Source organism: Sinocyclocheilus rhinocerous, unplaced genomic scaffold (assembly GCF_001515625.1).
Source record: "Sinocyclocheilus rhinocerous isolate Xijiao unplaced genomic scaffold, SAMN03320098_v1.1 scaffold1953, whole genome shotgun sequence".
NCBI classification, from domain to species: domain Eukaryota; kingdom Metazoa; phylum Chordata; class Actinopteri; order Cypriniformes; family Cyprinidae; genus Sinocyclocheilus; species Sinocyclocheilus rhinocerous.
Window position 1 is genome coordinate 191,884 of NW_015652261.1, and position 14,958 is coordinate 206,841.

The 14,958-nt window shown below is 34.5% G+C and overlaps 2 protein-coding genes across 3 annotated transcripts in view; one reads left to right on the forward strand and one right to left on the reverse strand.

The window, feature by feature from the left end:
* The window catches only part of LOC107714145 (regulator of G-protein signaling 11-like), a 10,976-nt gene extending 7,620 nt beyond the window's left edge, over positions 1 to 3,356 (forward strand). The window contains exons 13-16 of the mRNA XM_016519889.1: positions 1,062 to 1,149; positions 1,461 to 1,599; positions 2,724 to 2,806; positions 2,894 to 3,356. Coding sequence (XP_016375375.1) covers positions 1,062 to 1,149; positions 1,461 to 1,599; positions 2,724 to 2,806; positions 2,894 to 3,020 — 437 coding nt within the window. The 3' untranslated portion in view covers positions 3,021 to 3,356. The remainder of the gene's footprint in view (positions 1 to 1,061; positions 1,150 to 1,460; positions 1,600 to 2,723; positions 2,807 to 2,893) is intronic.
* The window catches only part of pgap6 (post-glycosylphosphatidylinositol attachment to proteins 6), an 18,097-nt gene that overhangs the window by 917 nt on the left and 2,222 nt on the right, over positions 1 to 14,958 (reverse strand). The window contains exons 4-13 of one of the 2 annotated variants that reach the window (XR_001636957.1): positions 13,896 to 14,020; positions 12,513 to 12,775; positions 12,086 to 12,414; positions 11,269 to 11,362; positions 11,063 to 11,180; positions 10,788 to 10,927; positions 10,526 to 10,704; positions 9,497 to 9,643; positions 8,377 to 8,493; positions 4,078 to 5,775 (exon numbers count right to left, since the gene is read on the reverse strand). Coding sequence is in view for 1 of the 2 variants with exons in the window: in XM_016519888.1 (XP_016375374.1) it covers positions 5,482 to 5,775; positions 8,377 to 8,493; positions 9,497 to 9,643; positions 10,526 to 10,704; positions 10,788 to 10,927; positions 11,063 to 11,180; positions 11,269 to 11,362; positions 12,086 to 12,414; positions 12,513 to 12,775; positions 13,896 to 14,020 (1,806 nt within the window). In the remaining variant the exon portion in view is untranslated. Of the gene's footprint in view, positions 1 to 3,350; positions 5,776 to 8,376; positions 8,494 to 9,496; positions 9,644 to 10,525; positions 10,705 to 10,787; positions 10,928 to 11,062; positions 11,181 to 11,268; positions 11,363 to 12,085; positions 12,415 to 12,512; positions 12,776 to 13,895; positions 14,021 to 14,958 lie in introns of those variants that run through there. The other variant, XM_016519888.1, reaches the window with a different exon arrangement.

The window sequence follows — 14,958 nt, forward strand, 5'->3', positions numbered from 1 at the left end:
ACATAGTGCTGCTTTAATCAGTTCAATATTTGGTTTACTAATAAATGGCGCCATCTGGTTGGGCAATATAGAATAGCACCCAACAATGCTAACAACTGTGTTTACATCTAATGTTTGGAATTATATATTATTTGACTTTTTACATAACAGCCACTCATGTTTACAATACCGTTCAAAAGTTTTGGGTTTTTGATTTTAAATGTTTTTGAAAGAAGTCTCTTATGCTCTCTCAGGCTGCAATTATGTGATCAAAAATACAGTAAAATCAGTAATATTATGAAATATTTTTACAATTTAAAATCACGGTTTTCTATTTGAATATATTTTCAAATGTAATTTATTTCTGTGATGCAAAGCTGAATTTTCACCATCATTACTCCAGTCTTCAGGTACACATCTTTTGTAACATTTTAAACATATTTCATTTCAAAACAAAACAAAGATAAACTAGCATAGTGAGCAAAATTGTGCAAAATCTTATATTACAAAAGACTTGTTATTTTTCATTTTAGTTACATTACTTTAAGCAGCTTTGGACAAGTGTTAATTATAATAAATATACAGGTTAATTGAAATCTGTGTAGCAGACTGTTCATCTTTGGCTGGTGATGAATCATTTAGTTACTAGAATTAAATTGTTTCAAAATCAGTTCTGCGTATCAGAAACTTAAACAAAAAATGATTTGGTACGGTTGTATTAAATCAATATCAGCTGGTCTCTAGTACTAAATGATAATCTACATTTATAAATTGTATTCACATCAAAGAATACCATGGAATTTTCCAAAATCATGGTATCACTGTGGTATTTTTGCAATATTTTTGTTTTTGTTTGAATCCCTCTTATATAAACATCTTTTATTTTAACCCAGTTCTGAAGAGCGTCCCAAAACTGTCGTTCCCTTCTGCACTTTCAGAGCTTTAATAGATTCCATTTTTATCCTGCTGCACACTCTGTATATATGAATAATGTAACAACTTTTAATGTTTCTCTCTCCCTCAAAATCTTCTTTTGTCTGCTTCTCTCTTGTTCCCCTTCTTGGTTTCTCTCGTGTTATCAGCGGAGAACTTGTGTTTCTGGCAGGCCTGTGAAGACGTTCGTCACGGCGAGACTGCAAAAATTCCAGGGAAAGTGGATGAGGTTTACAAGTATGACCTTAATATTTTATCCATGCAACAATTTTAAAGACATTTATACGGTTACAAAATATTTATATTTTAAATATGCTGTTCTTTTGAACTTTCTGTTCATCAAAAAATGTACCATGGTTTGCCAAAAATATTAGCTTTGCCATCACAAAAATAAATCTATATAAACTAAATCAGTATGTGTGTACTATACCGTATATACTTAATCAGTGTGCCATATGAATGAAAGTCTCTCATCACCTCTAATTTGTCTCTTATTCATGTGATTTTTTTGCTGAACCTTGTAACTGATCTCCATTATAATCTATCAGACAGTTCCTGGCTCCTGGTGCAAGTCGCTGGGTGAATATTGACAGCAAGACCATGGAAAAGACACTGGAAGGACTCAAGCGCCCTCATCGTTTTGTCTTTGATGATGCTCAAATGCACATTTACTTCCTCATGAAAAAGGTATAATATCTTGAGTGTTGCGTTTATAATTTTGTTCAGTGTATATAGTTGGGGTTGATAATATTTTTTAAAGATTTGGAAAGACGTCTCTTATGCACCCCAAGGCTACATTTATTTGAACAAAAAAACAGTAAATACAATAATATTGTGAAATATTATTACAATTTAGAATAACTCTTTTTATTTTGTATTTGTATATATATTTTAAAGTAATTTATTCTTGTGGTGTCAAAGCTGAATTTTCAGCATCATTACTCCAGTCTTCAGTGTCACACGATCCTTCAGAAATCATTCTAATAGTGCTCAAGAAACATTTCCTATTATTATCAGTGTTAAAAACAGTTGTTCTGCTTAATATTTTTGGGGAGTATTCTTACATTCTTAAAACAACAGCGTGTAGTTAAAATACACATTTTTGGAATTATGTAAAAAAGAACAATTATGTCACTTTTGATCAGTTTAATGCATCCTTACTGAATAAAACCATTGATTTTTTTTTTAGCTCTTTGATCAAATGCAGAATGTGGATAAATTTGTTTTTGCCCCCATTTTTCATGAGCTGAACTCAAAAGATCTAAGACTTTTTCTATGTACACAAAAGGCCTATTTCTCTCAAATATTGTTCACAAATCTGTGTTAGTGAGCACTTCTCCTTTGCCGAGATAATCCATCCATCATTACTCCAGTCTTCAGTGTCACACGATCCTTCAGAAATCATTCTAATAGTGCTCAAGAAACATTTCCTATTATTATCAGTGTTAAAAACAGTTGTTCTGCTTAATATTTTTGGGGAGTATTCTTACATTCTTAAAACAACAGCGTGTAGTTAAAATACACATTTTTGGAATTATGTAAAAAAGAACAATTATGTCACTTTTGATCAGTTTAATGCATCCTTACTGAATAAAACCATTGATTTTTTTTTTTTTTAGATCATAATGACCCCAAACTTTTAAACTGAAGAAGTGAAGACTTCCAAGTGATTGATAGGGTGTAAATGAACATGGGTCACTTGAATATGGATATTAATATTATAAACAAAGCTTTTATGATGTGAAAAGATGCAAAAAGGATTTGAATATTCTTGCCAAAGTTCAATAAATGTCTTTTGTGTTTCTTTGTAGGATTCGTACCCTCGTTATCTCAAATCTGAACTCTACAAGAACTTATTAGCCAGAGCCATAGTACCACAGGAGACCAAGAAAAGGTAAAAGCCTAAGACGGATACAACCCATTTTGCTTGGTCTGCAGAGGAAGAGATGTCTTATCAGTGTTTGTCTGTGTGTATGTCCAGTGTTTTCCCGTTCATGCGTCGTCAGCGTCACTCCAGCCCCTCGCCTGCCCTCGCCACCCAAACCGCAGAGGATGATGGGAAGGCAAAGAACTCAAACTCTAATTCCGGAACAGCATCCCGGCTTTAAACATGCACACAATATTTACTGCTTGTTTTTATTTTGTGCTATTATGTTACCTAACACAGCTGTAAGTGGCATCTCCACTGCTTCCTGTTGTGCTCTACAAAACAGATGTTATAACTAAAGGTCATTATATTGCCTAATAAGGGTGCTTGATTCCTCTGTTCACATTTCTCTATATGATATGTAGAAATACAGCTTTTCATGCATTTCAAAGATACTGTTTATGATGTAGCAATAATGCCGTAAGACATCAGATATATATATTACCAACTTTCAACTGTTCAACGAATGTGTTTTCTTCAGTGTTTTAAGTGTAACTTGCCTTTGTCACACATTTGTCATGTTGTTAATGTATTTATTTGATATAAAGTTTTTCCTTTATGCTATAAATGTACTATTGTCACAGTTTATTGACATATATTTACATCACATATTATAACAGTGCTTCAGTGAATACTTGAATGGACAGTACATCTAAGAACATCTGCCAAGACTAAGAAGCCAGTTTTAAATAATCATTGAATAATTTATTTTTTCCATTTATTGGCATATACATTACAGATCATTTTAGGAAAAAAGGAGACAGGAATCAAGAGCACAAATCAAAATGACTAAAAACAACAATAAAGAAACTTTAACATTAAACATAATCTCTGTGACTGCACTGCCTCATTCTCAACCCCAAACACAAGTGCATATTTGTGCAATTTACAAGGCCTACCAATGGACACAAAGAAGAACAAGGATTGTCATGATAAGCGATATTAAATCAAAACTAAATCCCATAAGAAAGAAGAAAAGGTTTTGGGATTCACAGATTTACAAATGAAACTATTATATCTTAGTTTAGCTCATATTTCTTCAATATCAATTCAAATACAAAATGAATATAAAACATTGTAAAACATCTGTATAATATTCCAACCCTATTTAACACTTTACCTCCTCTGGGGGAAAAAAAAAGACATGAATCACGTTAAATGGAAAACCGCGACACTGATTTACATCCATTTGATCTTTAAAGGACAGCTGCTATGTAAATGTAAATCTTATTATAAACGTCCACAGATGCCTCTTCAAGTTTAAACTGGCCTGAGGGTTCAGAAGTACAGCATTATGCATATCTATGTAAAGCCTTGACCAATACAGAAGTTCATCTTAAATACATCAGATACCCATTACAAACACACACACACACACACACCTTTAACCTATGAAGGAGACACAGCCATTCATACTGGCATACAAGCATCATTTCACATACTGGCTCAAGCAAACACAATTTTACGTGAGTTTAAGAAGTTCTTCCCCTCGGAAACATAAGAACAACATCTCGCGAAAAATTCCAAGGCTTTTAGGGAGGAAGAAGGGAGGTCATTTCTTGTACATTCCTGACAGTGGTATAAATAATAGTGTAAAACAATTTTGGCTATTAAAGGAGGAACTATTGCACCTGTTCTCCAGTGTAAGCAAACAATAGTTCAGAGACACAGACAACAGTCCTCTCTGGTAATGAAAATGCCCAACACGATCCTCAACGTCATAAGTACGTCCAGACAGAATCTGCAATTTCTTTATTTTTTAAAATTTTCTGTGCTGATTTTGAAAGAAAATCTACAGAATTCTGTGAAAAGTATTTAACTATAGTTAAATGTGTTATTTAAAAAAAATCTTTTCTGCAGAAACAATCCCAGTTCTGTGGGTGCAGATTCAATGTGGTGCTGCTCATAAAAATCTACTGAAAAAAGTGCTGAATAAACCTAGAAATCAGTAGTGTTTTTCTCAAAAGCGATAAAAAATGACATTTGTCCACAAAGAACATGACAAATGCAGTGTAATTAACTGATAAATTGATTCTCTGATAAACTAAACTGGGTCAAATGATATTCACTAAGTTGCCTTTTGTTCGTTTTCGTTCTTAAATGATTGACATTGCTGTTGTTCTCTGTGAAATCACTCATTTGAAAAGTTAAAAAGTGTAAAAGTATCCTGTTTAAAGGAATAGTTCATTTAAAAATGAAAATTATGGCATTATTTACTCACCCTCATGTCATTCAAACCTGTAAGCGGTTATTTTTTCCCCATGAAACACAAAAGGATAAGTTTTTATTCATCAAAAAGCACCATAAATGTAGTCTACATGACTAATGCACTATATTCCAAGCCTTCTGAAGTCATACAATAGCTTAGTGTGGGAAGCAAAACAAGTTTGTTATTCACTGATAATCTTCACTTGATTATGAATTGCCAAGAATCTCCTATTGTGTTCCATTGATTTGATTTATGGGTTTAGAAGGACAGTAAAAATGACATTTTTAGGGTAAACTATTCCTTTAAGTAGTTATTAGTGTGCGTACAGAGGAGAATCTTTCAGATAAAGCTTGACGTGTTTCTTAAAGCTAACCACTAATGTTTGTAAAAGTGTTAAAATGCACAGTTTGTGCAAATATCAATAGCAGTGTATTTAGGTGACAGTGTAAAGCTCTACTTTCTCATTTTTACATCTCCTGTAGCTACAGATTTTGTTGGTCCAGCCCCAGGGGGGAACGTGTTTTTCGCGGGGTGGTAAGAGGAAGACCACGCTCGTGGCCACCATGACATGCCATATGGAATGAGTGTAGTAGTAGTTGCTGTCGGTCTGAGCGAAGACGTACACGCACACACCAATCAATGCAGATACGATGCCTGGAAGCAGGAACAACACCCAGCGGCGCCACAGCGGAGGGTAGCACTGATGCCGTTTCACTCCTCGATAAACCTGTCAGGTAACACAAGTGAACAGGACAGGACATATTGCTCATCATTACATGGGAAATGTATTGTCAAGTTTATTTTAAAGTTAAATCCGGTAGGATATAATTTGCCCTGTGTAAGACAAAAAAAAAAAACAACCTTAAACTCAAAGCGCAGACAATTTTTTAATTTTTTTTATTTAAACTGGAAACCATAAGTGGGAGTATTCATTTATTTAGAAAAGTAACATTTAAATCTGAATTGAATTATATCAAACAACAGAAACCCTGTATCTGTATATATATACATATATGTACATATATAACATTTTAAATCTAATTAATTACGTTTGGATTAATTAATCGCAAAATAAATTTGACTGTGAAAATACCCACATTTAGATTATTTAAAGCTTTTTTTGTGTGTTAAATGAGAAAGTATCAAATAGACATTACAAATTGTAGCTTTAGAAATAAATATTTTATTTGATTCAACATAAAATTTAATACACATAAACATTTAGACTGCAACGTAAACTATGGAACATAAAAGAAGATAATTTGAGAAACATCTCAGTATTTTTTGTTCATACAGCGAAAGTCATTGGTAACCAAAACAGCTTTATACCAAACGTCTTCAAAATACCTTCTTTTATGTTCCACAAAAGAAAGGTTTGAAACGACATGAGAGTGAGTAAATGATGACAGAATTAAAATTTTTTGGGTGAACTATCCCTTTAATGTATTTATTATTATTTTTATTATTTTAAATAAATATTTTATTTGATTCAACATAAAATTTAATACACATAAACATTTAGACTGCAACGTAAACTATGGAACATAAAAGAAGATAATTTGAGAAACATCTCAGTATTTTTTGTTCATACAGCGAAAGTCATTGGTAACCAAAACAGCTTTATACCAAACGTCTTCAAAATACCTTCTTTTATGTTCCACAAAAGAAAGGTTTGAAACGACATGAGAGTGAGTAAATGATGACAGAATTAAAATTTTTTGGGTGAACTATCCCTTTAATGTATTTATTATTATTTTTATTATTTTAAATTTTTTTATGAAAGGATACTCTAAATAAGAAACTAAATCTGCCAGCAGGTGGCGGCAGTAAATGTCTTTATGAGTCATTCATTCATTCATTTGAGAAGTTCAAATGGCTGATTCATTCAGGAATGAAGTAAACGGCTCTCTTTATGAATGGGCCTTTGAATCATTGATTCACACGATTTGTTCAAAACGCGGATTCATTCAGAAACTAAACCGCTGTTTTTTTACAGCATGATACAGCATGAGACGCGCAACAGTTCTGCTGTGGCTTCAAAGGTAGTATGTTCTCTGCAAAATTGAGCAAAAACACATAATGTTGTGTTGAAAATATAACACAATATCAACTTCATATTTACTGAACTGTTGTATAAAATCACATTTAAAGGGATAGTTCACCCAAAAATGAAAATTACCCCATGATTTACTCAGCCTCAAGCCATCCTAGGTGTATATGACATTCTTCTTTCAGACGAATACAATCGGTGTTATATTAAAAAACATCCTGGCTCTTCCAAGCTTTATAATGGGAGTGGATGGTAGCCCAAAATTTGAAGTCCAAAAAATTGCGCCCATCCATTATAAAAGAAGTCCACACGGCTCCAGGGGTTAATAAAGGCCTTCTGAAGCGAAGCAATGCGTTTGTGTAAGAAGAATATCCATATTTACAACTTCATAAACCTAATCTCTAGCTTCCACTAACTGTCGAACGCGCGTTCACGAGAGAGTGGCATGGTGGCGTCCAGCGGAAGACGTAGAACGTAGGCAAACGCGGTGACGAACGCGGAAGTGATGAACGTGGAAGCGCAGAGGAGAGAGCAAAACAAAACACCGGTCACGAATTAGTAGTACAAAACGAGGATTTGTAAAGAAAAATGTCGGAGGATTTCAATATGAGCCAAGAGGATACTGGTTTTCCTTTGCTGTAAACAAAACTTGTTTCTCGCGAGACTCGCATATTCTCACCGGAGTTTACGCTACGCCTACGTCATCCGCTGGACGCCACTCTCTCATGAATGTGCATACGACAGTTAGCAGAAGTTATAGATTAAGGTTTATAAAGTTGTAAATATGGATATTTTTCTTACACAAACGCATCGCTTCTTGTATTCGTCTGAAAGAAGAAAGTCATATACATCTAGGATGGCTTGAGGGTAAGTAAATCATGGGGTAATTTTCATTTTTGGGTGAAACACATACAGGGGCATTTATTAATTAATTAATTATTGATTATTATTAATTATTATTAGGGGCAAAATATTTTAATCGCTTTATTTTTTCATGACTAATTAATTAAGTTAACGCGTTAAACTGACAGCCCTAATATATATATATATATACTGTATATAATATGTATAATAAACATCTTTACTGTTACTTTTGATCAACGTACTGCATATCTGCTGAATAAACAAATTAATTTAATTACAAACATCTTACTGACCTCTTACTGAAAAGTAGTGTATTAATTTAAAAAATTTAATTCCTATTATTAGTCAGTCACAATATAAAAAAAAACTGTCTAAGAATACAATGTTTTGGAGTAATGGAAAAGTCTAACTCACCCAGGAAGTGACCATAATGACCAAAGCAAACAGGACAGGACCTAAAAGGTTCCATAGCCCCCTGCGGTCCAACTGCATCGCCATAGAAATGATGAGAGTGCCCGCCATAAACAATAGCTGCAATGTAAGAACAATATAAGCTATTAAAACTGACATGCAACACAAACCTTAAGTAAATAATTACTCATTAAAGTGTTTAGCATATACATGTAAAGGGGTCATATCGTAAATCAACATTAATTATTAAAAAATATATATTTTTCATTGTAACATGTAAACAGTTTCAGAACCAAAAACTTGCTTCCCAGTCTAAAAATACAATCTACTGAAACTAATCTGCAGAAAATGATTGAAATCTGACATCAGAAGCACAAGAACATTAACAACAGATGACCCACATTCTATTCATTATAAGAAACACTTAATAGTTTGGGGGCATTTACTGAAGTCTAATATTTCATTCTGAAGAGAAAATGAAAATTGACAAGGCAAACTTACAATTTTAATGCAAGAATCATTGACTAAAAGGGGGGGGGAAACTATTATGTATTAATATATAATGTTATGTTTATTGATCAGTTAACAACTCATTCTTCTAATTTATAGACATAATAACATGACTATAAAGTTATACATAATACCTGTAAATAAAAATGTTTTACTGGCTTGTGGTTTGTATTGTTTCAAAGTAACAATACTTGGTATGCATTATCACAACATTTCCTTTAAAGAACAGGTAGGTCTAGTTAAACATGCCATGCTATTTAAGGCCCATTCCACAATAGTTCCATTGTAGTTTACAAGGTGATAAAGACATTTGACACTTTCATGAATGTACATGGCAGCACAAGGGTACCATTTAATGGCAAAATACAGCAGTTTCAGTTCCACCCTGCAGCTGTCTGCTGGTAGGTTGTAATAAAAATTTTCACATTTGAGCAAAAATAGTCATAAAACCAATAACAATCAATCTTTAGTTATTAGAGATGCTGTGTAACCCCTTCCACCAATGACAAGGCTCCAACACACCTACCATGACTGCATGGGAGATGTGCACATTATTAACAACAATAATGGCCATTATTGATTAAAATAAAAATATATATAATATAGTACTTACATATTTTACTGGATCCAGGAGCCGTGCCATGCACACAATGGTCACCCACACTGACACAACAGAACCCAAGAAATCACAGAACTGGAGAGTGTCGTAGTCCATGATGCACATCACAGTCACACCGGGCTGGTCACACGCATGATAAAACTGCAAAAGACCCAATCATTATGACAACAAAATATGCAATGTGTATTATAGACAGACAGACAGACAGACAGACAGATAGATAGATAGATAGATAGAGACAGACAGACAGATATCTATATAGCTTGAGCAGATAGATCTATATAGGGTGAGCAGATAGACAGACAGACAGATATCGATATAGCGTGAGCAGACAGGCAGACAGACAGACAGACAGACAGATAGATAGATAGATAGCGTGAGCAGATAGACAGACACAGATAGATAGATAGATAGATAGATAGAGACAGACAGACATCTATATAGCGTGAGCAGATAGATAAACAGATAGATAGACAGACAGACAGACAGACATCTATACAGCGTGAGCAGATAGATAGATAGATAGACAGACAGACAGACAGACATCTATATAGCATGAGCAGATAGACAGACAGACAGATCTTCAGATAGATAGATAGATAGATAGATAGAGACAGACAGACAGACAGACATCTATATAGCGTGAGCAGATAGATAAACAGATAGATAGACAGATAGATAGATAGACAGACAGATATCTATACAGCGTGAGCAGATAGACAGACAGACATCTATATAGCGTGAGCAGATAGATAGATAGATAGATAAGATAGACAGACAGACAGACATCTATATAGCATGAGCAGATAGACAGACAGACAGACAGATATAGATATAGCGTGAGCAGACAGACAGACAGACATAGATAGATAGATAGATAGATAGATAGATAGACAGACAGACAGACATACAGACAGATATATAGATATCTATATAGCGTGAGCAGATAGATAGATAGATAGATAGATAGATAGACAGATAGATAGACAGATAGATAGATAGAATTATAACATAAGAACACACCGTGGAGAAAAACATAGTAAAGAAGTAGATGGCGGCCTCGACGTGGTAGCCTCTGTAAAGTGCTACGACGATGGGTGGGATGAAGAAAAAGTTACTGAGGGTGAGGAGCAGAGCCGCAGCCATCTGCCGGGAGTACGACTGCGCAGTTGCTCCATCCGTACAGCCCCATCCCTGCCAACCTGTCAACAGCAAACAGTAACAAACTCAGTAGCTTTAATTATTTATGATTTATGGCCAGTTGTTTGCATGTGTGTTTGTTTACCTGCTTTGCACACACATGCGCCATAGAGGTAGCTGTGCGTGCGTAGCAGTCTGCACTCTCCATACGGTCCACAGTCATCAATGCACGCACTCACACTCACAGACGCACTCACTATCGCGGATGCGTTCCTGCAGTCGACACTGGAAGGACAACACAGGACCATAAATAATGCTCAGAAGGTGCTTTAGGAATGTCTGTAGTCATACAATATAAATGTATAGGACAGGTCTATCTTACTGTGTGTGCTAGTTCCGCACTGAATTTGCACAACTAACCTGTCATTGCACATGGTCTGGAGGCTGAGGTACCACACTGCTGCATCTGGAAACGGAATCCTCAACAGTGCCTGTGATTCATTGCTGCTCACGCTCAGAGAATAGCCCTGCATAAGCCCTACATGCACACATATACGCAGAGAGCTTCAAATGTGACATGCAGGAGAATAGTAAACATGCATTGCACAAATTATAATGTGACTAACCTGTAGCACAAGTCTGGCTGAGGTTGACATGAAGTACAGGAGCAGAAGGTGTGAGACATGCTTTGACACGAGCAAATCCACCAACCAGAGAACTCTATGCCACAAACATAAGAAGAAAAAATGTTAAATCTATATTGCAACACAATATGAATAAAAAATACACTGATACAAATTCAATATACCTAGTATAATATAAAGTTACTAGGATAATTGGGTCACAATTCATTATTGATATCACAGTGGTTGTAGTGAATATGCTGTGCTCAAATAAAAGAAGCCACAAGAGGCTGTGATATATATATATATATATACACACACACATATATATATACATATATATACATACATTCGATACAATTCGATACACTGATCATAAGTGAGAGTAAAGACATGTATAATGTTTAAAGTCTTCTTTAAAAAAAAATGCTGTTCTTTTAAAGTTTTCTATTCATCAAAGAATCCTGAAAAAAATATATCACGGTTTCCACTAAAATATTAAATCAGCCCAACAGTTAAACAGTTTTCAAAATTCATAACAATAAGAAATGTTTCTTGAGCAACAAATCGGCATATTTGAATGATTTCTAAAATCTAAAAGTAATGGCTGCTGAAAAATAAGCTTTGCCATCACAGAAATAAATTACATTTTAAAATACATCCAAATAGAAAAGTTATATAAATTGTAATAATATTTCACAATTTTAATGTTTTTATTTGATATTTTATTAAATAAATGCTGCCTTGGTGAGCACAAAAGACTTCTTTCAAAATCATTCAAAAATCTCCCCGACAACATTATATTATATTATATTCTTACAGTGTTCAAGTGGAGCTGTACAACAAACGTGCCGCCACTGTCACCAGGAGAGTGCTCAAGTGTGAGCACAGTGGGAAGGTCTGAGGTCACGTTTAGGTTGCTGCTGGAAACGATGAAGCTTAGTGATAGCACATCCTGTTCATCTCTGAACACTGAAGGGCTTCTCATGCACACTGGCTCAGAGCTGTTAGCACGGAGGCCCGGTTGGTCTCTCATGGAAACGGATGTGTTACTGAGGCCACCTGAGCTGTTGCTTTGGGGAGCAATGATGGTACGAATGAAGGCTGAGGTGTTGAAATCTGAAGAGACGCTCAAAGGTTTACATCCCACTGTGTGTATGAAGTGAAAGAAGAGAGAAAGACATTTAAGAATCAAGCAATAACTGGCAAAAAAATGTAATTAAAGTGATAGATTAATCAAAACAAACCTGTGACATTGGCAGAGATGCTGAAAGGTATGGTGGTGTTTGGTTGACTAGTCTCAACCGTAACCAGCAACCAGCTGTTCCACGGGGGAATGAGGACCAATGTGGAGCAGCTCTCTAACCCTGAACAGTTCTGTTTCACCTCTGAGCCCTGCCTCAAAGTGCTGGAGCCTACAGTGATTGACAGTCTGCAATCATTTCCCAGCTTTACAGAACAGTTCAAGATGAAAACATCCAACCTGGAGGAGAACTCTGGAACAAAGACCCTAAACAGAAAAGGTACAAAGGATTTCAACAAAAACAGAAACTTTTTTTTACATACATACATACTGTACATACATATACATACAGTGGGTACGGAAAGTATTCAGACCCCCTTAAATTTTTCACTCTTTGTTATATTGCAGCCATTTGCTAAAATCATTTAAGTTAATTTTTTTTCCTCATTAATGTACACACAGCACCCCATATTGACAGAAAAACACAGAATTGTTGACATTTTTGCAAATTTATTAAAAAAGAAAAACTGAAAAATGCTCAGTATTTAGTAGTAACTGTTTTCTATTTGAATATATTTTAAAATGCAATTTATTCCCGTGATTTCAAAGCTGAATTTTTAGCATCATTACTCCAGTCACATGATTCTTCAGAAATCATTCTAATATTCTGATTTGCTGCTCAAAAAAAACATTTATTATTATTATTTTGAAAACAGCTGAGTAGATTTTTTTTCAGGTTACTTTGATGAACAGAAAGTTCAGAAGAACAGCATTTATCTGAAATAGAAATCTTTTGTAACATTATAAATGTCTTTATCATCACTTTTGATCAATTTAAAGCATCCTTGCTAAATAAAAGTATTAATTTCTATAATTTCTTTCCCAAAAAAATAATAAAAATTATACTGAATGGAATAGTGTATAATGTTACAAAAGCTTTTTATTTCAGATAAATGCTGACCTTTGGATCTTTCTGTTCATCAAAGAATCCTGAAAAAAATGTACACAACTGTTTTAAATATTGATAATAATAATAAAAAAAAATTTCTTGAACAGCAAAGCAGCATATTAGAATGATTTCTGAAGGATCATGTGACACTGAAGACTGGAGTAATGATGCTGAAAATTTAGCTTTGATCACTGGAATAAATTACATTTGAAAATATATTAAAATAGAAAGCAGTTATTTTAAATAGTAAAAATATTTCATAATATTACTGCTTTTGCTATATCAATCAAATAAATGCAGGCTTGGTGAGCAGAAGAGAATTCTTTAAAAAACATTAAAAATCTTACAGTTCAAAAACTTTTGACTGGTAGTTCATAAATACTGTATATAACAAACAACATATTCTACTTAATACAAACACATGAACAGAGATCATACTTAAACAGAGCTGGAGTTGTAGTTAGTGTTTGATAGAGCGGAATGTTGTGCTGCAGGATTGGCAGGTCAGCAGCTCTCCTTAAAAACATCTGTGCCTGAAATAGGTATGAGCAAGACGGCAGTCCCTAAAACAGAAAGCAACAAACAATCACACATTTACAGGTGCATCTCAATAAATTAGAATGTCGTGGAAAAGTTCATTTATTTCAGTAATTCAACTCAAATTGTGAAACTCGTGTATTAAATAAATTAAATGCACACAGACTGAAGTAGTTTAAGTCTTTCTTTCTTTTAATTGTGATGATTTTGGCTCACATTTAACAAAAACCCACCAACTCACTATCTCAACAAATTAGAATACTCCATAAGACCAATAAAAAAAAGTCTGTGTGCATTGAATTTATTTAATACACGAGTTTCACAATTTGAGTTGAATTACTGAAATAAATGAACTTTTCCACGACATTCTAATTTATTGAGATGCACCTGTACTTCTACTGTTCTTAAAAAAAAAATAATTCAGCTTTTGCATCCCAGGAATAAATTACATTTTAAAATATATTAAAATAGAAAATTAGTTATTTTAAATTGTAATAATATTTCACAATGGCCCTGTCCGAAATGTCACCCTAAACCCTCGCGGTCTTACTCTGAGTCCGCACTTTCGTGACGTAATGCCGCTTTGACTGTCGGGTAGAAGTCTGCTGCGGAGCTCGCCCCAGTGTGGGCTCAGCAGAAGTGTGGATCGAGGGCGCATAACGGCCTCAAAGGGTACTGTCGCGAGCGCATAACGGCCTCAAGGGGGACTGTCGCGAGCATCCTTCTGAATGCTAAAATGACAAATGGGACACCCTACGGTCTCGTGGACTTAACGGACACGCGGCGGCCATTGTAAGTCTGTAAGACCGCAAGTGCACACGAAGTGTTCCATTTGGGACAGGGCCAATATTACTGTTTTTTGGCATTTTTAATTAAATACAAGCTAATGTATTAATCTAGAAAGTTGTCACATTTATATAGGTAATCCTTCGATATATATATATATATATATATAAATAAATAA